At 51.7% G+C, this 23,898-nt stretch overlaps 1 protein-coding gene and 1 long non-coding RNA gene across 3 annotated transcripts in view; one reads left to right on the top strand and one right to left on the bottom strand.

Moving 5' to 3' along the window:
• The window catches only part of Slc38a10 (solute carrier family 38 member 10), a 40,844-nt gene extending 20,593 nt beyond the window's left edge, over positions 1–20,251 (bottom strand). For both annotated transcript variants that reach the window (XM_027955553.2, XM_027955552.2), the window contains exons 1-10: positions 19,965–20,251; positions 16,324–16,441; positions 12,089–12,134; positions 10,941–11,034; positions 9,147–9,290; positions 7,916–8,040; positions 4,992–5,094; positions 3,899–4,081; positions 1,321–1,432; positions 370–476 (exon numbers count right to left, since the gene is read on the bottom strand). In XM_027955553.2, the coding sequence (XP_027811354.2) occupies positions 370–476; positions 1,321–1,432; positions 3,899–4,081; positions 4,992–5,094; positions 7,916–8,040; positions 9,147–9,290; positions 10,941–11,034; positions 12,089–12,134; positions 16,324–16,441; positions 19,965–20,063 (1,131 nt within the window). In that variant the 5' untranslated portion in view covers positions 20,064–20,251. The remainder of the gene's footprint in view (positions 1–369; positions 477–1,320; positions 1,433–3,898; positions 4,082–4,991; positions 5,095–7,915; positions 8,041–9,146; positions 9,291–10,940; positions 11,035–12,088; positions 12,135–16,323; positions 16,442–19,964) is intronic.
• A 2,127-nt stretch (positions 20,252–22,378) lies between these two features.
• On the top strand, positions 22,379–23,404 carry LOC114108022 (uncharacterized). The gene is made up of 3 exons (XR_003585408.2): positions 22,379–22,642; positions 23,111–23,171; positions 23,309–23,404. It is a non-coding gene; the product is annotated as an uncharacterized lncRNA (long non-coding RNA).
• The last annotated feature ends 494 nt before the right edge of the window (positions 23,405–23,898 follow it).

Below are 23,898 nucleotides of genomic sequence, written 5' to 3' on the forward strand. Positions count from 1 at the left end.
TGCAGTGGACTTGCCTAGCATGTGTGAGCCTGGGTGTGATTCCAGCACCACAGGAGAAAAAAGCATGAGCACGCACACACAAGCACCCCCATGTGCATGCTGCCTTGAGAACATGGAAACACGTAGTGGGGAGAAGCGGTGAAGCCCCAGCACTCGGGCAGGAAGGTGAACTCTGGGAAGCACCGGACGCACATGGACACTGAGGACAAGGACTGCTCAGCCTGACTGTACCACTGTCCAACTGCCTCCTTGACCAAGTTCCCCTTGTGCTAGGAAACAAAACCAGTCAACAGAACCCATCTGAACACTGAGAGGGGCTCTGCACCGCCACCTCCTCTCCCAAGCCAGCCTGGCTGGCCACTCACTCACCTGGGAGGAGAGGGCGTTCTTGTGGGCCTTCTTGTAGATCAGAGCTGGACAGATGAAGCAGATGAGGCTCCCCATCGTGGCCCCCGTGAGACCCAAGATAGTCTCCACTGGAACAGATGCAACAGCAGGGGTGAGCCAGAAAGAGCATGCGTGGGGAGAGACTGCACGCCCAGCTGGCGCACAGGTGGGCAGCATTAAGGTGAAGGCTAAGTGTCAGTGAGGAGCCAGGCAGCCACTGTGCCCCGAGGGCTCCACAAACCAGGGTCAATTCACCAGGCTGCTCTGGCTGCCAGTCTTTAAAGGGCAGTCATCTGGAATTTCCTACCAAAATCAGTTGTTGACTCCACATGGCCTAGGTCATACTGCCTGCAATTTCACAGGTGACTCAGTGACTAGTCCTAGCACACAACAAAAGCCAGGGGCAGAAGTGTGCTGGCCAGGTAGAGTCCCAGGAAAAACCTGGACAGGTGGCTTCTGGGGCGGGCACCTGCAAGTTCCTATCTGGTGACAAGCTCCACCCACCACGTCTGTGAGGGAGTGTGTGCCTCTGGACACTGAAAGTGCTGCTCTGGGCCTCAGACCTTCCCCTGGGTACTGTGTTGACAAGTTGGGAGTCAACAGTGACAGTAAGGAAGCAGCAGCTTTACAGCCATTCACTTTACAAACTGGGCCCATGTCCCAGCTCTGAGTCTCTGCCCAGGTGCCGAACTGCTTGGTGTCAACACACATTTGCTGCTCCATCCGGCTGCCAACGCTATCCCCTGCTTCTCTGTGGGCCAAGGGAAAAAATAGCCTGGGAGTTTCTGGGCTAGTAGGAGACCAGAGGACGGCATGGGAGCTGGGAGCCTTGGCTGAATGCCAAGACACAGGGCAGGGACACCTGGACCTTGTGTGGAACGTCAAGAATGGAGTAGAAGTGGAGAGAAAGGAGGGGCCGCCCACCTTACCTACCATTGGGGATCATGATGCCACCAACCATGGTTCCAAACACGACGGAGAGGGTGAGTGCCTTGAACCGGAGAGGCGGCATATAGCCTCCAGCAGCAAAGGTCCCATCTTTTTGCTATATGGAGGAAATAAAAGGTTTGAAAGGGTGGATCTCCTCACCACTCTCCTGAGGAGCAATGCTGTACTGGGCTCTGACAAACGCACCAGGCTCCACGCTGGGGGAAGGGAGCTCCTGGCAGGTAAGCCCTGCAGCACGGCTGGAGAGCTCTCTACCCAGGTGCTGACCACCCATCCTAAAATTTGGCCTACACACCCACAGAAGACAGAGTCAAGTCCTTCCGTTTTCCTTTTCATTTTCAGAGCAAAGCCACAGAGAGATTATCAAAAGAAACACCAAATGCAGACAACACTTGTTCCGCAGGGAGGCAGCCGGCATCTCCCAAATGCAGGCTGCAGAGCTCAGGCAGAGGCCCTGCCACACGTGGGCACGCCCCCATGCACCTGGCTGTGTTACCGTCATCTCTGAATGGTCCGTAATGAGCAAATAACAATTTCAAAGTCCGGGAAGAAGAAGAAAAAAAGGGGGGGGCGTTGTATAAAGTGGCAGAGCCCCCTGCACCCGGCCTCATGCATGCCACGCACAGAACACAGAACACTTTCCAGGTGGAGTGGCACAGGCAGAGGCAGCTGGCCTTAGAATCCCATCCAGGAGCTCCAGACTACCTGGTTCAGATCCTGGCTCTGCCACTCACCTGCCTCAGGTTCCCCCTGCCAAGAGAAACATCTCATCAAGCTGCAGTGAGGACCCAATGAGTTAACACACAGGAAGGGCTGACCATGCTGATCTCTGGCTAGAAACAACTGCAGAACCTTTCAGAACTAGAATTTCAAAGCACCAATTTTCAGAATAGACTGACACAGGATGAACTGAGAGAGGGCTGGAGCCACAATTTCTACTCTGGTGCGACAATTTGTCCAAGGTTTTAAGGTCTATAGCCCAGGAGTCCCAGTACTACAGGTTTACCAAGAATACGCTAAGAAATACTCCAAGAAAAGGGGAAGTAGGGGAACCGTGTGCACATTCATAAGCCAGTTACCCAAGGAGGTCAAGGGGAAAAGGCTAGGAACCATCCATAACAGGGTGCAGGTGCTGAGATTTCCAAGGACTCTCAGAGAAAAGCTGCCTACACACCCGCAGAAGACAGAGGGACAAGGAGCTGGAGGGATGGTGCTGTGCTTCTGTAATCAGACCCAGGAGGTGGGGCAGCAGGTACACAGTGCTACTTACGGGAAGACTGCAGGTGAACTTTCTTCCTTGATACTGCCTTTCATGCCACTATTGATTTTTTTTAACTTTACAAAAAAAATGATAAAATGTATGCAAATGCACAAATGCTGTTGCAATACAAAATACATGTTTCCACCAAACAGAGAGAGATGGACTTCAGCAACCCACAGGTGGAAGCAGGGTGGGGTGAGCCAGGGAGGACTCCACAGCCAGATGAGCAGGCCTCACCTTTGCCCTGCAAGAGCCTGAGTCCTAACCTCTGCCTTGTTTGGCTACAGGTGCCTGAATGCTAGCAGAGGCAGACCAGGGTGCCAGCACATGAAGGGCACTTGGTCTCTGGACTAGGCCTCTGCCATTGCTAATGCCAGAGTCCACAAGGAGACAAGAGCTGCAGCTCTGCCACAACCATGTCCCTGGCCTTCACGGGCAGGGAGGCCTGTGCCAGCTGCCCTTCCCAGTCTGCCCGCTGGACTCTCCCCTGGATTCTCTAGGACCACTAAACAACCCCTTGCCATAGTAGTTTAAGTGATCTTGTGTCCCTGGCCACCAGGAGTCCCAGCTGACAAGGCAGGTGGGGCCCAAAGACCTAGGGCAGAATATGCTACCACAGAGAAGCTTCCAGTCGGTGCAGACCGTTTAGCTAAGCACCTCTGGACAGGTAGGTGGGAAGCCAAGATGGTGCAAGGCTCCTGTGGACACTCTGGAGAGGGGCCCAAGCCCAAATAACCTGGGCCCAAGTATCATACGAATGTCTTTGATACACAGCAACAGCAGTGAGGAACCAAGAAAGCCTTTCTGTTTCAAACCTCTATGAGAAATTTTCTTGTAAAGGCCTAGGCAGCTATCTTGAATACACACAGAGCAGTACAGAAACCTTTTAATTGTTAAGGTTTCCCAAGTCACACAAAAGTGAAAAAGCAGTGTAACAAGCCCAGCCCTGCCTCCAGTCTTTGTCAACACTGGCGGTCATCTGGTTCCTCCATCCCTCCCCAGGACTGCTCAAAAACAAAAGCTGCTTCTATTCCCGCTAATTCTGATGACAGTATCCATGCTGGGAAATCAGAGGCCAACCTAAGCTTCTGGCACACCTGGCTTGACCCCAAAGGCCCGTCTTTGGTCCTCTTTCTTCCAAAGTTGGCTTAAAAATTGCCTCCTAGGGGCTGGAATGGTTAAGCACATGCTCAGCACTGTTCCCACTGAAGCCTGCTTATTTTTAACTAGGAAAAGCCCCCCTCCCACCACCTACGAAAACAGGATGAGCACAAGCAGTGGAGGACACCCCAAGAACCATACCTGCTGCTCAAAAAGCAGCGTGTTCAAGGCCTGCCTGCACGGCAGGATCATCATGGGGAAGCCCACAGCCACCGACATCACGAAGCCCACGCGGATCATCTCTGTCACCAGGTTGGAGGGGAAGTGCATCAATACGTTGCCTGCAGTGGCCTCAGTGAAGCTGACGTACCCAAAAAACCCCACCTGTCAGAGGAAACAGCAACATGGCAGAGTGTGGGGAGAAGGGCTGCTCCCAGAATGCCCTCAAGCCCCTTCCCAAAGAAGCTGGTGCAAGAGAGGGCCTGCCAGGGACAAAAAGGCCACTCGGCTCCTCCTCTGTAAAACGCCGCCCCCCGACAAGCAGAGGGCATCTTAAAATGCTAAATGAGGAGTCCAACACAGCTTTCCAAGAGGGTCCCAGGGAGGAGAAAACGGAGCTGCCTGGGTGGAAGGCAGGCACCAGAGTGCTCCCAAGCCCTTCCAAGGACCCACTCGTAATCTGGGTCCAAAACACAACCAGGGAACCATGATCCTCTACAGAAGTAGACGCAGGAGTGGACGATGCTTGCCAGGGACCATCCCTAGTTACCTAGAGCAACACTAGAAGCACAAAAGCAAAAGAAAGAGGCCACACCTTCTCCTACTTATAATCTGATTGAAAGACAGAAATTGGAGCAATAAGACTGCAAGAAAAATTTACCAAAATGCTAACAGTGACTGCATTTACAGATTGGGACTTGAGGTATTCTCTCCTACTATTTGATACCTCCTCATTTCTCTTTAGTGGACACACCCCACCTCTGGAGTAAGTTAACAAAGTTCTGGGAGAGGGTAAGCAGAGTCCCTCTACTAGAGCAGTCTGGGCAGCTCTGCTGCTGAGGTGCTGGGTTCCTCAGACTGGGAGATGTCAACGCAGCCCAGGGTGAAAGGCCTAGCACGACCAGCCCAGTAATGACCGGGGTTGAGAAGAGGACCTGTTTTGGGTTGCTACATGAGCAGTGCACCCCCGGACACTGGAATGGGACAGTGACACCTCTGCATAATGAAGGGTCTCAAGGGCTAGAGCCCCCTGCTGATGCGACCCAGGAGAGGAGAGGCACAAACAGGGTCCTACCATGACATAGAAGGTGGTGACCACGTTGAGAGAGGAGGCAAATATGGAACTCATGGTCTTCACTGACGGTTCGTCCAGGCTGTCATAGGTGGGCAGGACCTGGCTGTGTGGAGACAAGAGGTTCTTAAAGCAGGCTCTGCAGAGCCTCGCCCGCCCTGGCGGCCAGCTCCCAGGACCTCTTCTGCAGTCTGGCCACTAGCACCTCTTCACATGGCACTCATCACACACGGACTCACCACCCTAAAGCCAGCAGGTCTCACGACACAGCAGTGGCAGCACCGTGATGGCCCCCAGACCAGCCCCCAGAACATGTTCCACATGGATAGCTCACAAGTACTACAGAGCCAAGGCCATCTGTGTCGAGGGGACACAAGATGCCCACTGCGGAGAGCATGGCACTGAGGATTAAGGCAGCTGCTCAGACACACCTCAGGGAAGGGAGAGTCCAATGGAACAAGCCTGGCAGTTGTAGCCCCGCCAGCACTCTGGCCAGGTGGGAGTGGAATGCGCAGAGAGGGGACAACACAGACACACTGCCCAGCTGGCAGCCTCTTATCTGTGTGATGAGAACACTGGCTCCTGTCTCATACCTGGTGCCAGAAGTATGGTGCTACTGGGCAGATGGGAGGGACCCAGTCACTGGCTGGGCAGGGGATGACAGCCCCACACAGGTTCTGCAACTGCACCCTGAGGACATGAGGCAGCACTGAGGAAAGCTCAGGGACAGGATGCCTGCAAGGGGTGGGAGCCAAGACAGAAAGGAGGAGACGGGGCCACGAGGAGGTGGGAGCTATGCTGGGAGCAGTCTCAGTAAGGGCACAAGGGTTGACGCAGGCTCAAGAGGGAGTCCAGTGGTGCCCTCTAGGGCAACCTAGGCTCAAGGCACAAAGGACACGAGGTCAGTGCAGGGCAGGAGGAGAAGGTCAGGAAGCAGCTACTAAGTAGATAAGCACAAGGTCAGTTGAGCCAAGTAACAAAACTGCCTTTTAAAAGTGAAAGAAAAACAAAAAAGAACACCCGAGCCAGATCCAAGAGCAGACGAAAACAAACAGGTGGGAAGGCCCAGCCCGGTGAGGCTGTTCACCCAAGCTCACGGCACACTGTCCCTCAGGCCACCTCAACACAGGCCACCACAGCAGTCAGGATAGGCAGGAACTGGCAGCCACATGCCCATGCAGCCCAGCAGAAAGCCAAAGGAAGATACCAAAAGCCCCGGCCCCAAAGCTCTGGAGAAGACTATGTCCTGTAACCAGCTTCTCAGTGCTCACCATCTGCCCAGAGCCGGACCACACCAGGAACCCAGCCTGTGGGGATCAGCACCAGAGACCCATGACGCATGCTTGCCCCTGGCCCCAATACACTCAGAGAACTACTGGGAGGAAGCTGCAGCAGCTACGAGGAGGGACACCTGGGGATGGACAGGGTGGAGAGGCCAAGTCACAGGCTCTCCTCTAACCTGCATTCCCAGGGACCCCTGGACTATCCCCTGGACTGGACAGAAGAAAGGTCAGAGACATAGACCTCCCAGCCCCCTCCACAAAGTTCCCATGCTCCCCTGGAGGGCGTGACTCTGAGCACCACTGCTGGCACCCGAAGGTGTTCCCAGACCACCCACCTCGCAGAGTAGCCTCCATCATAGCTGTCCCCACTACTGGGACTGGGACCCAGGTCTCCAGGGAGACTGCCCTCCCCAGGCCTCCTATGATCAATGCTAACACAGCCACCTCTCTGGGCACAGGATGACAGTTCTGCATCAGCCAGCATTCACTGTGTGAAGCCAGGAGGACCACACAGTGAATCTGAAAACGAGACCAACAGGGACAGGCTCCTGGCTGCAGAGTGCCCTGGGAGTGAAGAGACCCTGTCACTGCACCTGGCGAACATTCGAGTATTCAAGGCTCCAGGGCAGCAGGCTGCCCGGCATGGATGAAGAGGACAAGTCTTTGGCCCTAGGCCCTTCTGGGAAGAGGACAAACCTGCACGTAGCTGCCTGAGATCCCCCTCCCAATCCACAACTCGCCTGAGAATCAAACCCAACAGATGTGCATTGGCTGCTATGTGGACACCACTGAAGCAGCCAGACTACAGGCTTAGGTTTAAAACAACCCAAACACACAGACAGAAAGGACAACTGGTAACTAGGTACACAGTGCAAGAATGCAACTTCTGTCACCGATGATAATGGGGACATTAAACAGCAAGGCTGGAGCACGTTCTGGCGGAAACCGAGCTGCCAAGAGAGAGATGGTAAGTGGGAAATGACGATTTGGATCTCGTATGTGGGTGTAAACACAGCAGTGTGAGCAAATTTTATCTGTCACATTAGTTTACGATTGGCATAATACATGCCCACTGCTGCTATGGGGGGGCCCACTCTGCCAGCCCCCTGCACGCTGATGGTCTTTTCCCGTCTGCACCGGATTTACGCCTCTCTTTTCAGCCAGTTACTGCTCCCGTCCAGGCATGAATCACTAGCTCTTGCCACCCTGGTAGAGAAGGTACTGCCGCTGCGATGGCGGAGCAGCCTGATCTGCATTCACAGAGCCCCAAGTGCCAGAGTGAGCCTGCCCGCCTGCGCACACACAAGACCGGAGATGTCCCAGCAGCAGCCTGAACTCAAATGTTTGTGCAATTTCCTCTCAACATTCTCAGAACAGCAGCTAAATTCTGGCAAAACACTCGGGACTCTGCGCAATCAGATGGCTGTGCTGCTGCCGCACCCACAGCCAGCTTTCCTCTCCCAGGATCTGGCAAAGCAGGCGCTCCAGCCAGCCAGTCCCAGCAAGAGTCTCTCCGGGTCACACAGAACTCACAGGTCACACTGGAACAAGACAGCACTCTTCAGCTCCGTGTGGTTGACAAAGACAGGCACTGGGCACGGCCGTCTGCACCCTCCCCCCACCACCCACCCCAGCAGTACTCACGATTGGCAGGCGAAGGACATGCCAAAGATGGGGATGCAGCGGAAGACACCCTCCCAACGGACGTAGCTGACCCGCTGCAGCCACTGCCCACCAAAAAGGCCATGCTTGAGGGAGGACAGCACAATCTGCAAGGAGAGAGCAGGGCATAGGTCAGGAGCAGCCTCCTTCGGCCGACCTCCTGAGGCAGGAGGCACGCGGCCCTTCCCACTCCACTCTGCGGCTGGAGGACCCCACGCCTTCCCGGGCTCTCTGCCTCCTGCCCTGGAGAACTCTGGTTCATGCCACAGGTTGGCTGGACACTGTCAAAGGAATGCACCCAGCTGCATAGGATTCCCATTCCCTGCTCACATCCGAGCCACTTTCTACAAGGGCCACTCAGCCCAGACAGAAGCACAACCTTGCTCACTCACCCTGCCCAGTCCCAGTGCCCGTCAAATTACAGAGGACAGTCTCCTCAATATGGAAAGGTCCTTCCCTGGCCCTGGATCATGCTGAGCACAGACATCTTTCAAGAGCTCAACCAACTGAGGGGCAGCTATCTGAAGGGCAAGGACCTAACATGCTAGACTAGTCCTCAGAGAGCTGTGAAATGCCAGAAAACTGCAGCTCCAGCAAATAACCCGCAGCTGGCTCCAGTGCAAGCCGCCTGTAGAAACACCAGGTCCCTTCCCTCAGGAAGAATCCATTCTAATTTTGCTGTGAACAGCTCAAGTCCCAAGGAACTCACGGGGCAGGCTCTCCCAGGGAAGCCTCCCTATCCTCAGTGTCAGTGCTACACTTTATCTTCCAGCCTAGTCCACCAAAATGCTCACTTAAAAAAAACAATAACTTGCCACCATGGGACAAAAAACTGAACTGCCATGCTCTGGATCACAAATCCCACATGAAAGGTCTTTCCAGAAAAATGCAGACATAGGGCCGGGGATGTAGCTCAGTGGAGAGCATTTACCCAGCATGCACAAAGCCCTGGATCCAATCCCCAGTGTCATAAAAAAAAAAAAAAAAAAAGAAAAGAAACGAAACTATGCAGGTGCTACACCTGAGTCCCCAGAGCCACTCCTGCTGAAAGTGCTCACTGGCCAGGAGACCTGTGGGCTTCATGCACATTCTGATCTTTCTAACACATTTCTCAGGCTTGGAGCCACTTCCCCATGGTTCCCCAAGAGGCACTGGCAGATAAACCAGGTCTGGGCATGTGACTGAGCCCTTCCACAGGGCACAAGGCTCTCACCACAAACATGAAGACAGTGTAGAAGATGAGAGCCATGGCACTGAAGGACTGGATGGAGGCCATCATGTTCCTCTGTAGGCTGAGCGGGAGCACAATGCACAGGGACACCACGAAGAGCAGGAACACACGGAAGGTGCCGGTCACCTAGAAGGGAATCAGCAGGGTCTCCTGGGTTGCAGCCCTGAGCTCACTCACTAGCAAGGGTATGGGGAACACCATGGGGCCTAGGGGACCAACAGCATCTAAAGCAGAAGGTGGTGAGTCTCTAGAAGTGGCCCTCAAGGTCACTGGGCAGTGTGGCTCAGTGCACATTTCTGAACACCATGGGATACAGTCCACCCCAGAATGAGATCAGCCAGAGCCGGAAAAAAAAAAAAAAAGAGAGAGAGAGAGAAAGAAAAAGTCAGCTGTTCCCTACTTCACACAGGGAAGGAAGGTGGTGGGAGCCTAGCACCCAGGCTGACAGAAACCCAGAGAACCTACTACAGGTTGCTTCTCCAGCCAACTCAAAGCCAACCTTGCTTCAAGCAGGCTAGGACTCTTGAAATACTGATCCAGAAAAATCAATGGCAAAACTCCAGACTGTGTTTACTTTAGCAGAACCTGTAAGGGTCTGGGGTACCTGACATGTCACTTGGCTGTAGCTGATACATGCTTACCCAGCTTCAGAGCTGCCGGCAGCCAGCCAGGGGTGGTGGGGGCTCTGCCAAGACACATTCTCCCAGCTCCAAACACCTGCGCACCTATCACAGCCCCATGCCTCTCAGCATGGGAGTGTCACACATGCAGAGTGACCTCGACAACCCACTAAGGGGGATGAGATGGACAGGTGCTGCACACACTGGCCTGCTGGGAAGCACTGCCAGGCAGCAGCAGCCACCACTGTCTCTCCTGTGCGTCCCACAGGACCAGTGAGACGTCTGGACCTGGGGTGCAGCTGGTGGTACAAAGACGGTCCCCTTGTGTTCTACAGGCAGAAATACGTCTACAGAGTCCATGGTGAGACTTGGGAAGTAGAAAATCAACTGGGAAGACATGCTCAGGGCACAGACCAGGGCCACACTCACTCACTGGAATGTTCTTGGCAATGTGTAAGTCTGGCACATTCCACTCATGCAGAGGACTGCTCCCCCCAGCCATAATCTTTGCAAACTGAAATCCTTTTCTACCCCACTGGCATCCAAATATGAAGAACTCTTCATAGAGAAGACCCTTTATGCGACATCATGTGTTCACCCTAGCCAGCCTCTGGCTACAGCTGTGCTGCCATCAGGGAAGTAAAGAGGTATGTGAGGGGCCCAGTTCACAGATGGGACCCTCAGGGGCAGGAACACCAAGCTTGGAGGATGCCACACGGAATCCCCCAGACTGCACAAAGCATGAGTCCAACAGCCCTGGCAGCAGTGCCCTCACGTCCACCTCAGCAGGATAAAGACAGAGCTCCCAGGGTGGCCACTCTAACCGATACCTGAGCACAGTGGCCAACAAGGGCCTGGCCACTTCACCTGCGCTGCACCTTGGTGTGAGACGTCCCACTGCCCCTCCTCCCCACTCATGCCTACTGCCATGGGCAGCACGGCAGCTGCGCGTCCTGCCTGTCCGCCACCTCCACAGAGGCTACCACAGCAAGGCCTCGAGCTCCAGCTCAGGGAGCATCAGTGGACTCAAGGCCCAGGGAGCGTCTCCCAGCCAAGCATACCGATCTCAGCTGGCTAGTGGGAGTGACCTGACCCCTAGGTGCCACAGACAACCTCCAGCAGGCCAACAGACCAGAAGAGATGAGAACGCCCTTACCTGAAACCCAAAGAGCCGAGCGAAGAAGTTAGACCCCAGGTCACCGATCACCACATAGAAGGCGATGCATGTTCCTAGCATCAGCCCAATCATGCTGCAACAAAGGAAACCGTGGGTTTGAAACAGTATTTTGAAGGAGTGGGACATCTTGTCATGACTGAAGCAGGGAGCAGGTGTCTGCAAGTCCTGAGGACAGGACTGAAGGCCAGGAAACCTGTTCCCTGGGCTGTGCTGACCCATGACTGCATAGGCTGGTGGGATGAGAGTGCAATTTCAAACGTCCAAGTTCACAGGACTTGGGCATGAATGGGGTGCACTCTATCGTACTTGGAGTGAAGACTGAACAACAGTGAACTTCTCTGTGTGGTACTGTATTTTTCTCTCGACAGGAGGGTCTCAAAGTTCTTTTAGCTGTGCAGAAATGCATCATGACGTAAGACAAGTTAAAAGAACAATGATCTAGCAGGGCACAGTGGCGCACACCTGTGATCCCAGCAGCTCAGAGGCTGAGACAGGAGGATCGTGAGTTCAAAGCCAGCCTGAGCAACGACGAGGCACTAAGCAACTCAGTGAGACCTGTCTCTAAATAAAATACAATTGGGCTAGGGATGTGGCTCAGTGGTCCAGTGCCTCTGAGTTCAATCCCCAGCACCAAAAAAAAGAACGATGATCTGCTCCCAAAAAAGGGAGGCCTCGCCCCGCAAGTTTACAATTCCCTAATTTAGAAAGCTAAAAGTACAATTTCCCAGTACCAAAAAATAAGCATATAAATAAAATTGCAATTTCCCAGCAAAGTTTCATCTCATAAAATTTTAGTCCAAATGAAAAAAACATGCCTCAGTTTAATCCGCCTATCTGCAGCAGTGCTGGGTTACAGGTGAGGGAACAGCACTGAGCCGTTATTTACAGTGGAGGGAGAGCTATTCTACTGGGTTCCAAGTTCCCCAGCTTTATGGACTTCTTGGTAAGACTTGTGTAAGGCTTTCAACCTTGCAGCAATCACTTTCAGAATAAGACACATTAGACTTTTGACTAAGTTATAAACCAATCCGCATGTGAAACAGGCCATTCGCCTCCTACATCCGCAGCATCTGCAGCTGCAGGTAATGATGAAGGAAAGAGAAGGTGGGTGTGGCTTCGCGGCTTACCTGGTCTCCACCAGCATCTTCCCGGCCTTCCCATAGGCGTGGAACGCTAGCACCAAAGAGAAGAAAAGCGCTCAGTCCAACGGTGAGCAGCAGGGCAGTGAGACCATGTGACCCAAACCCACTGGTCTTATGTGTTATGGATCTAAGGGGGATACTTTCAAATTCTGGCCCCAGGCATTTTGGGGAATCCACCCTCCATAAACAAAACCACATGAGACAAAAAGAAAGCAAGGGAGACAAAAGGCAGGTTGTTTTTTTCACATGACAATGTTGTTGTTGTTGTTTTTTTAAATATATATTTTTTAGTTGTAGTTGAACACAATATCTTTATTTTATTTATCTATGTGGGTGCTAAGGAACGAACCCAGGGCCTCGCATGTGAGAGGCAAGCGCTCTACCGCTGAGCCACAATCCCAGCCCCACATGACAATATTTTTAAAAAGAAACAGAGAAAAGTCCCCACAAAACAGAGGTTCCCAGCATGTGGCGACCACGAGGAGGCCTGCCTAGAACAGGGCCAATACAGAGGGCACAGGGGAAAGGTCTCCAGGGCTTGCAGGCACCCCGCAGGTCCAGCCCTTGGCCAGAAGGCCGATCTCCAAGCCTGCAGCACAGGAGGGAGGGCTTTCGTCTTCAACCTTCAATAGTGACTTGCAGAAGGAAACACAATCTTATGAGCATGTCACTCTTGGGACCAAGGGAGGAGAGGAGAGCTCTGGGGCTTGCCCGTGTCCAAGTAGACAGCCAGAATGCTGCACTGATGAACAGTGGGCACTGCCACAGCACAGGGCACCCTACCACAAACGGAGCCTCTGTCTTTCCTTCCTGACCCCAGAATCATTTCTAGAAATGAGAAATTGCTGACTTGGCAAGGTCCCTCCCAGGACCCTGATGGTGATCTGGTCATCATCAATTTCCCTATGGTCCAGTCAGATGAGGGGAAGGGGAAGTTCTGGTCTCCAAGGAGCAGCCCAAAGGGGGTGCATGTGACAGGATGGCTTCATCCTTGTCAGCAGCCCCAGCTTCCTGCTCATTTCCTTCACAGGGGGTTGGAGGCCCCCTGGCAAGGTCTGAAAGCAGGAAACATGCAGCCTGTTGGGTATGAATGATCCCGTCATTTTTAATTTACTTGGGAAAGGCCCTGTATTGGCAAGAGCTGGAGAACTGGCCTTAGCCTAGGCCCATCCTGAGAGCAGAGAAGGCTTCTGCCTCCAGGGGTCACTCTGGCCTTTCCCAAACTCAGCAGGCACCCTTCAAGTGCATCTAACAAAAGCCAAAGCCTGAGCCTGATCCCTACCCAGAATCCAGAATGCTGATCAAGACCTAAGCACCAGCTGGCAGGACACAGAATCTCCAGTCCCACAGGTGGAAGTGATGGTACCTGCCCATCCCCAATTCTTCTCCAAAAGAAAGCTGAGTCTACAGGATGCTTCACACTGGAATGCCTGCTGCAGAAAAGTTCCAGAACATGCCTGCATCCAGACATGGGAGAGTGGAAAGCCCACAGGAAATCAGAGAAGAAATGAGAGGCAGAGCTCTCTTCTGGCTCCTAGAACATGACTCCACGCAGGGCCATGCCAAAACCAGGCCCTGTCACTGCAGCCGCCCCTCTTCTCTCTTCTTTTCCCCTGGCTCACCCACACCCCAGTGTCTGCAGGTGTCCAAGAACCACCTCAGTGTGGGTGGGCACACCCTTCCCCACACTCATGGGCCCCCTCCTCCATCCAGGGCAGGCCACATGGGGACGAGGAGGCCAGCTGGCTCTGGCACCAGGGAAGCACCCAGGCTTTCCACCTGCCTGCCTCCTGCCTTCATTGGACCCTGAGAAACAGGGCCACCTTTTCCTCCCCAGCACCACAGGCTGCCCAGCAGAGCTGACTCCCACCCCCTCCTGCTTGCAAAACCCAGCAGCAGCAAAGGAGAGAAGGGGGTGCTGTGCAAGATGGGGGCACACACGGGGCAGAGAAGGGGTGCTGTTCAAAACAGAACAACACGCCACACACACCTGTAATCCCAGTGGCTCGGGAGGCTGAGGCAGGAGGATAATGAGCTCAAAGCCAGCTTCAGCTGAGGGGCTAAGCAACTCAGTGAGACCTGTCTCTAAATACAACACAACATAGGGCTGGGGGTGTGGCTCAGTGGTCGAATGCACCTGAGCTCAATCCCCAATAACCCCCATTAAAAAAAAGGACAACACATACAAGGCAGAGAAGGCCAGCCAGTGACTTCAACACAGCTCCTCCTGGAACCAGGGGAGGAATGGTATTGCGGACCCAACTGCTGCATGGGACACAGGGCCAGCAGCACACAGCAGGAGAAAGCCAAGGGTGGAAAGGGTCTGAAAGCTCAGTTTGACAGCCCTGTTTCCCAAGCCACACAGCACACGCCCAGGAAGCCCAAGGGCCATGGAATATGTGTGACACGGCACCGGCAACACTGGTTGCTCACAACCAAGAACTCAGAGGTCCCTGCTGCAGCAGAAGCAGCTTCTAGCCCAGACCACACGTGCCAGGATTTGGCCATAACTCAGGGCAACGACCAGGGCTCAGAAAGTTTCATGGGGGTCATGGCATCTAAACAATCGATTCTGATGCCTGTACATTTTCTGAAATGAAACGAGGCTTGAAGGAGGGTGTCCACATGCAGTAGGACGAGCTGGGCAGCAGTTGCCCACGTGGTTAAGGCTGGAGCCCAGGTGGCCAGCATACAGCACTGCTCACAAGGCAATTTTCTTTCAAATCTTGTCAAACCGGTTTGACTTCTCAGGAACTTTCGAAGAATAATCAGCCAGCCAGTTATCAAAAGCCATGACCTTCCCAGCTGAGGGCCCCACAACTTCTTTCAGGATACAGTATGAGTACTAAGCTGCAGTCTCTGCTATAAAATGCAGAGGAAGACCTCAGTGGGGACAAGCATCACACCAGCCACAGGTGTGCAGACCAGGAAGGGACTACTTCAGACCTAGCAGTTAGGCCCTCTCAGTATGGGTCAAGTTTCACCAATAACTCATACATACTCAATGACAACGAAAGACTGAGTGCCACTATCCTCAAGAGCAGAAGAGAAGGAAGGGGTCCCTGGGTTCTGGAGTCAGAAACAAATACTAGTGTCCCAGTGCCAGTGCAAGGCAGGCTGGGAGGAAACGAGAGGCTATGCCCAAGTTCACTGTGCATGTCCAGAGGAGTCTACTTTCTTCAGCCCTGTAATTCTGCACCCTGTTTCCTCTCACCAGTCTCCTCCCTGTGCCCCCAGAGCTGAGAGGAGGGAGCCAAGGCAGGCAGAGAGACCTGGAGAGAACAGAACACACACTACCCTGGCTGAATACACCAGACTAGGCAGGCAGACAGGAAAGTGAGGGCGGTGCCCTCAAAGCCAAAGTATTAAGAACCCAAACCGAAATGGAGAGCACAGCCTTCACTCCTTCTGACTAAAGTCACATTAAAGGAAGAAAAAACTACAGGAAACAAAACCGCAGCAAGGGAACCAGGAGACAGACAAAGCCTATCGTCTTTGTCCGTCTAATCCCAGATACAGCCAAAGCTCAGAACAAGATCCTCCATAGACTTCCAGGTGGGGAGTTCAGGAGAATCCCTTTCGACAGCTCCAAGGAAGGCTTCTGGGTAAGGGGAGTGACACAGCCAGGCAGCCCTAAAGAGGGTGAGCATAGCTATCCCTGCCAGACTTGGAGAGGAGGGTACATACATCACCCGCTCAGAGTGGGGGTGCAGGAGAGCACCTCAACCTTTCCCTATCACTTCAATACTGAAGCAGGTGATTCTATTAACACTTTTATTTTAAATTGCATTAAATTTTAAAATAAGAAAGAACATTGCTGTCCAAGAAACTCATTAAGAATAAAGTAGAGCTGGGCATAGTGGAGTACACCTTTTATCCCCACGGTAAGGAGGCTAAGGCAGGGGGAATCACAAGTTCAAGGCCAACCTGAACAACTAAGCAAGACTCTGTCTCAGAATAAAAAATAAGGAGCTAAAGGTAGAGCCCAATGGTAGAGCACCCCTGGGTTCAATCTCCAGTACAGCAAAAAATAGCAACAATAATAATTAATTTAAGAAATAAAATGGAAGAAAAACAACCAAATCAGAGGAATAAGACCCCACAGCCCCAGAGGTAGAATGTCATGCTTCTTGAGAAAGGGCTTAAGCGCAGAGAAGGCCAGCCAGTGACTTCAACCCAGCCCCTGTGTTGAACCAACTACTCCAAGAGCCAGTACTCACCCAGGCCGGCGTAGGTTCTCCGTTTGCTCAGGCTGGCAGACTTCACCAAGAACATGCATGACTGATGCGTCATCCAGGAGCAGAAGACCAAGAGCAGGGCACCCAGGACAATGCCACACTGGAGAGTGGAGACAAAGAGACATCACAAAACAGATCCTCCCCAGCACCTCCACCTCACACACAGCATCAGGGTTCACACAGCACTCTCTGCCGGCAGGGAGGCTCCACCGCAGTCTCCTCTTACTGAGGGCTGTTGCCCTGAAGCAGGGGAATCCTGCATGTGAATCTTCCCCTTCCTCAAGTCCTACTCGACAGCTAGGTATTGCCAACCCCGCTAGCTGGTTCCCCAATTCTCTGCACACACGTCACATTCACCACGTGTTAGCTACTTGGATCAACAACTATAAGTGGTAAGCACCTTCTGAGAGATAAGAGATGACATGTGTGACTTTCTTATAAGTTAAACAGACACTTCCCATGTGACTCTGCAACTAAACTCCTAGGTAATTCCCCCAGAGAAATGAAAACATGTCCTTGAACAAACCTATATCTCTATAGCAGGTGTAACCATAATCCCAAAACTGGAAAGTAACCTGGGTGGCCTTCAATAACAATAAAGAAATTGTGGTCCATCCATGCAAAGGAACATTATTCAGCAGTAAAAAAGGAACCACTGTACCCCTTTTGACATGAATGTATCCTGCATGCACCATGCCAACGGAAAGAAGCTAGACCCAAAGGCAATGAAGTGTGGTGACATTTATAGGACATTCAAGAAAGGTACAACCTGAGCAAGTTGTGCAGGTCACAGGGGTTGAGGATGGGAGAGTGTGGACAGCAGAGGGACAGAGGTCACTTTGTGAGGTGATGGAACTTGGTTGTGTGGCTACATGACAGTACCCAAACATCAAAATCCAAGGAACCACACCCTAAAATAGGTAAGTTTCACTGCATGTAAACTATCCCTTAATAATAGACTCTTTTTTTTTTTTTTAATTATTATTATTTTTTTTTTTTTTATTTTTCGGTGGACACAACATCTTTATTTGTATGTGGTGCTGAGGATCGAACCCATTGCTGTGCGCATGCCAGGCAGAGCGTGCTACCGCTTGAGCCACATCCCCAGCCCAATAATAGACTCTTAAGGGCTGGGGATGTGGCTCAAGCGGTAGCACGCTCTGCCTGGCATGCGCACAGCAATGGGTTCGATCCTCAGCACCACATACAAACAAAGATGTTGTGTCCGCCGAAAACTAAAAAATACATAAATATTAAAATTCTCTCTCTCTCTTTAAAAAAAAATAATAATAATAATGGACTCTTAAAACATCAGCACCTCTACGTGGGACAAGGCGTTAAGGGGTCAGGCAGTCTACAGGAACTCCCTGTACTTCCCACTCAGTTGGTCATAAACCTAAAACTACTTAAAAATGTAAATCCCAGCTGGGGTTCTGGCTCAGTGGTAGAGTGCTTGCCTCGAATATGTGGCACTTGGTTCAATTCTCAGCACCGCATACAGATAAATGATTAAAATAAAGGTCCATCAACAATTTAAAAAAATTAAAAAATATATATATAAATCTAGGGGCTGGGGTTCTGGCTCAGAGGTAGGGTGCTTGCCTAGCAGCTGAGGCACTAGGGTTCGATCCTCAGCACCACATAAAAATAAAATATTGTGTCTCCTAAAACTAAAAAATAAATATAAAAAAATATAAGTCTATCAATTTTAAAAACACAAATGAACCAGGCATGGTGGCACATGCCTGTAATCCCAGCTACTCAGGGGAGACAGAAAGATGGCAAGTCCCAGGCCATCTTGGGCAACTTAATGAGACACTGTGTCAAAATTTAGAAAATCAAGAGCTGGGACTCAGTGGTAGAGCACTTGCCCAGTATGTGCAAGGCCCTGGGTCCAATTGTCAGCACCACAAAAAATAAATAAATGCACACACAATGTGATGTCACCACACTCTCATCAGAATGGCTCAAATGGAAAAGAGACAGGATATCAAATACTGCAGAGTGTGGAGCACTTGGACCTCAGACACCTGCTGGCAGGAGTGAACACTAGAACATCGATCTGCCCTGGAAACTCTCAGCAGCATCCACTAGAACTGCACACACACACCTTGTGACCCTGATGTTCTACCCAGGTACACACCCAAAATAAATGCTATCACTCATAGAGCCTCAGTAACTGGTCCTAAGGGCTCCAAACAGGAAACACCAGAGATGCCTGCAAAGGTAGGACAAACTCTATTTCCATATGACAGAATACTACCAGATCCTGAAATAAACACACCAACTCCATCTAATGTCAGCAGAAAGCAGGCAATGGAACCTCCCACACCAGAGGCAGGTGGTGGCCTGTGTAGTGGGCAGGAGTGACTGGCAAGGACTATGGCATTCTTCAATGCAAAGTAAATCACTATGTTTGTTGACTTTATAAAAAATCACTGAGTATACCTGAAGCATATAAAGTTTTCTATACATTAAAATTCAACAAAATGTTTATATGTGTGCATGTGTGTGTAAGTGCCAGAATTACTGGGTGAGAAAAAGAAACACTAATGCAAGTTTTTTAATGACAGAGCTGCCAAACACTAAACACACCCCTCTCCAACTAGCGTGTTGGCTTCTGCTGAAGGAGATGATGAGTCCAGAGGAAGCAGCTGGCTGGCACTAAGGACACGTGTGACTGTTTCTCATCCTCTGCTAGCACAGAGGCTCCCGGCTAAACTTCCAAGCTCTTCCCAGGAAGGCCTCTGCTGACCTCATCCTCTGGCAGCGGCCTAATACCCAACACGCAGCAGGTGCTCCAAATCTGGGGACACATGAATCACCTGGGCCCTAGTCCCAACCACGGAGGCATTTCACAGCCACCGCTATCCCCAACAGTTCTGCTGCGGACACTGGGGGAGGCAGGAATTCCGGAAGCACCCTGGGGTAACACAGTGCTGGGATGCCCTAGCCAGGGGCTCTGGTGACATCGGGGCTCTGGTGACATCGGGGCTCTGTCCTCCCGCCTACACTGGCCAACAATGTTAGACTAACAACCCACACGAAAAGGCTGCAGAGCTCTGCGTGCAGGACGGAAAATTCCTGGATCGCAACTTTTTTTTTGATGTTTTCATCCAAAAGAGCTACTTGTGAAACACGCGAAGTGCTCAAACAACTACCGGCACCCACCTCCGGCTCCAAAATGCCCGTCTCATTTTTTTTTAATATGTATTTTTTAGTTGTTGCTGGACCTTTACTTTATTCACTTATTTATACGTGGCGCTGAGAAGGGAACCCAGTGTCGCACACAGGCCAGGCAAGTGCTCTGCCACTGAGCCGCAGCCCCCCATCGCATGTTCACTGCCTGCCTCTTTGGCGTGGCCAGCGGCCAGGACCTCCCGGCAGCGGGACCGGGGCCAGCGCACGGTTAACGGCCCCGGGAGGGCGCGGCCTCCCGGGCGCCCGCCCGCCGGCGCAAGCTGCGAGCAGGGGCCACGCAGACGCGGCGCTGTCCTCCACGTGGCAGTCACTCCGCGGTGACACCGACCTCTCCGCGCCCGGGCCTTGCCCTGGCGTCGGCGCAGCCCGGAGCGGGCGCGGCGCGGCCTGCGGGCGGCTCGCACGTCGGCGGCCCGGCTCACCTGCTTGAAGCAGAAGGGCATGGTGAGCACGCTGACGCCCACGATGCTGTTCACCACGTTCGTGACCAGCCCCCAGTTGGAGGCGGCGGCCGCCGTCATCCTGAGTGTCGGGGCGGGGGCGCGCAGTCAGCCTCCAGACCCCGCCAGGCCGCGCGGCCGCCTCCCAGCCATGCTCCTGCGCTCGCTCTCGCGGCCCGCGGCGCCGACCCGGAAGAGCCGCGGCTCTGGAGCTACACCTCAGCCCCGCTTCGCCGGCCACAGCACACACACTTCCGCCTTCCGCTCACTCCCTGCCCGGAAGTGACGGTAGCGAAGGCGGGGCACGGCGGGACCGAGCCAGCAAGAGGCGGTCCCGGAAAGTTGAGAGGGATGGGGGCGGGGCTTGTACGACGGGGCGGGCCTCGGGGTGGTGAGCGCCAATGAGAGGCAAGCGTGCCCAGGAGGGGCGGTGCCGGCGCGCTAGCCCGGTTCCTGCCTGGTACTTAGCCGCGCTAACCAGGTCGGCTCCTCCTTGGATACTAATGGGGCTGGACGGGCAGGGGTTCTTCCCCTGGGAGCTTCATGCGGAAGGACAATCAGGGCTGGAGAGAAAGGGGGTCGCTGCGCCCTGCGAAGAGGAGCGGGGTTCTAGCCTTCATCGGCAGCGCTTAGCCCTTACGACTGATTTTAGGGCGTGTGCTTGGTACTCTGATGGCCGAGGCACTGTTGTGGGACATATGAGGCAAGGCACGGAAGAGAGCAGGAAACGCTTTTATTTGGCTGCAGCCAGGTTCAGAGGGCACAGCTTTTGCTGTAATCAATCAATAACCTGAACCCCGAGTTCAGGGAGTTTCAGAGTCTTATACCCAGCATGTAAGGGGAGGGGCTCAGAAGTTTACAGTCTGTAGAAGTTCACATAAAAGCAGCTTTTTCTTTCACTATTCTGGGCAAGTTCGCCCTTCAAGGACAACACCTGAGAAGGGGAGAGCCTCTTCTCCCCTCTCTTTCCTCCCCCCTACCAGCTGTTACCATGGAGCCCAATTGGTAACTTCTCTTATCCTAGAAATGCGGACATCTCTGTGAAGCCCAGCTCAAGGCCAGAGGCCTAGTTTGCACATTTGTACAAACTGCTATACTAGATACGGTTGTGAAAAACTAGTAAGAGGGTGTCCAGCACCTGGAGTGCTGATTTCTTCCCAGCCAGTAGCCAAGTAAAACAGGGCAACACGAAACAAAGGAAGTTTATCTACATTAAACTCTTTTGCAGAGACTCTTGTTGACAATCCTAAAATCAGCCATGGTGAAGATTTCTGGAGAAATCTTCAGAAATGCCCAGTTAAGACTTTTCTGTGGAGAAAGGGGTGCCACTTCAGCACCGAGGGGTTGGTCCACTCCGCTACCGGCAGGAGACTTAGCTAAGACAGAAGCCGGACGTGGAGTCTGCAGAATCGCCCCTGCAGTAGTGGGAGGAATCTAACGGCCTAATATGAAAAGGAGCGAAGGAAATGTGAGAGGAAGAGATGGAAAGACTGATGTGACCAGAGAAATCTGGGAGAGCTTCCAGAGCGGGTGGCCAATAGGCTGGGGCTTGGACAAATGAAAATTCTTCCTGTAAAAATGGATGTTGGGGAGGTGAGAGAAGAAAGGAGGGCCCTGACCCATAATAAATCCTGATATCTGGCGATGCCCACCAGTCCCCTGAGCTGGAATTGCACATGAGAATTGCAGGTTGCTGGGGAAGCTCTTGGCCATGTCTGCAGGCAAATGCAGGGTCTTGTGTCTTAAATGAGAGGCTCTTCAGGCATGAGGCAGTGCAGCCACTAAGTAATGCCCTGTCCCACCTTCAAGAGAAGAAGAGGAGGAGATGCCAGGAATAAGAGTAACTGAGTACAAAATCAAAATAATAAATGCCTGCACTCATTTATTTTATGCAAATATACAGTATATAAACTACTTTTGATTAATTATGTAATTTTTATGAAATTTCGTGTTCAAGATGTGAAACTTTTTTTAATATCTATTATTTTTTAGTTGGACACAATATCTTTATTCATTTATTTTTATATGGTGCTGAGGATCGAATCCAGGGCCTCACACATGCTAGGCGAGTACTCTACCACTGAGCCACAACCCCAGCCCCAAGATGTGAAACTTAACACAGGTTGTAATGAATAATAATACCTGTGGGGACTTCAGCTTTAAGAGCGGGGTTACTAGAAACTCAAACTTGAGTTCCTCCCCAGTTCCCTTTTCCCTACCACTCTGAAATCATCATTATCCAGATTTTATCATTACTTTTCTTTAAAGTTTACCACATACGGATATACCACTGAACAATTATGGGGAAGACTATTGCTTGTGTCTTTATTGTTATTTATTCCAATTTAATAGGGATTTGGCCTACACATGTGGCTGCCTAGAATAAGGAAAACAGTTCCCAGCCTCCCTTGCAAGTAAGGGCGACCATGTGACTAAGTTCCAGCCAACAGGAAGTGAGCAAAAATGACAGCTGCAACTTCTAGACCAATCCTCAGAAGGAGGAATTTGTCCCTTCTTTCATGTGCTGTTTGGAACACAGACCATGGGGGCCAGGATGAGACCATGGCAGGAGTGGAGCCAGGAGGAGCCTGGGTTCCTGGGCACCGTGGGGCAGAGCCATCATACCTGTGCAGACTACTGTCTCTGGACTGCTCCATAAGGTAGACAGACTGTCTGGTTTAAGCTGCTGTTATTTTGGATTCTGTTTCATGAAGCCAAAGCTATAGCCTAATTAACTCAATAGTATATTGGGATAAAGCATTTTTGCATTTTTTTACTTGTATACTAAATGGAATTATATTGTATACATTCTGCAACTATCTCATTCAACGTTGTTTATAAGATTCACCATCACCATCACCACAGTGTGGTGGGGGTAAGTCATTCTTTCTGCTCTATGGATGCCATTGTTTAAGTAGCCCAGAATATAAATCCATTCTCCTGCCAAGGGCACTGAGTTGTTTCCAGTTGTTTGCCATTATAAACAGTGATGTACTGAGTATTGTTGTACTTGTCACCTCAGTGTCTACATGTTAGAAGTTCTCCAGGGTAAATACCTAGAAGTTGGATTGCAGATTCAAACCCATGCATATCTTTACTAATAATTGCCAAATTGCTCTTGAAAGCAGCTGTAAGAGTCCTTCCTGGTTTGCATTGGAGGTTGGCAAACTTCCTGTTAAGTGTCAGTTGGTGAGTATTTCCTGCTTCCTTGACCTCGCTGTTTCTTTCAAAACTGTTAAGTTCTGCCACTTCAGCACTAAAGCAGTCCTGAACAATACACAACAAGTGGGTGTGTCTGCTCTAATAAAACTTTATTTACAAAACAGCAGTTGGCCCAGTTGACCTGAAGGCTGTGGACTGTGGACGCTCTGCTCTATGTTGTCCCCAACATTTGATATCATCAGCTTGGCCAATCTGGTAAATAAAATGTAGTCTCACTGAGGCTTTAATTTCTCTTCTCTAATTACAAATGAGGTTAATCATCTATTCATATTTTTGGTTTTCTGTTCACATTTCTTCTGTGAAAGCAACTCACTGAGTTGCTTAGCACCTTGCCATTGCTGAGGCTGGCTTTGAACTCGTGATCCTCCAATCTCAGCCTCCCAAGCCACTGGGATTACAGACATGTGCCACCGTGCCTGGTTCATTTATCTATTTTTATGTGGTGCTGAGGATTGAACCCAGTGCTTCACATGTGCTAGGAAAGCGCTCTACCACTGAGCCATAACTCCAGCCCTCCATTTTTCTTTTTTAGCTGTTCATCCTTATGAATTTTGAGGCATTATTTCTATGTTCTAGATAAGCAACCCCGTGGCCCTTAATTGGGGTTTGTCTGATGTCTCCATTAATTTTTCATTGCTGGTGTAACAGATTACCACAAATCCAGTGGTAATCTGGATTGATGCCCACTTTTTAC

This window comes from Marmota flaviventris, chromosome 17 (assembly GCF_047511675.1).
Source record: "Marmota flaviventris isolate mMarFla1 chromosome 17, mMarFla1.hap1, whole genome shotgun sequence".
Classification (NCBI taxonomy): Eukaryota; Metazoa; Chordata; class Mammalia; order Rodentia; family Sciuridae; genus Marmota; species Marmota flaviventris.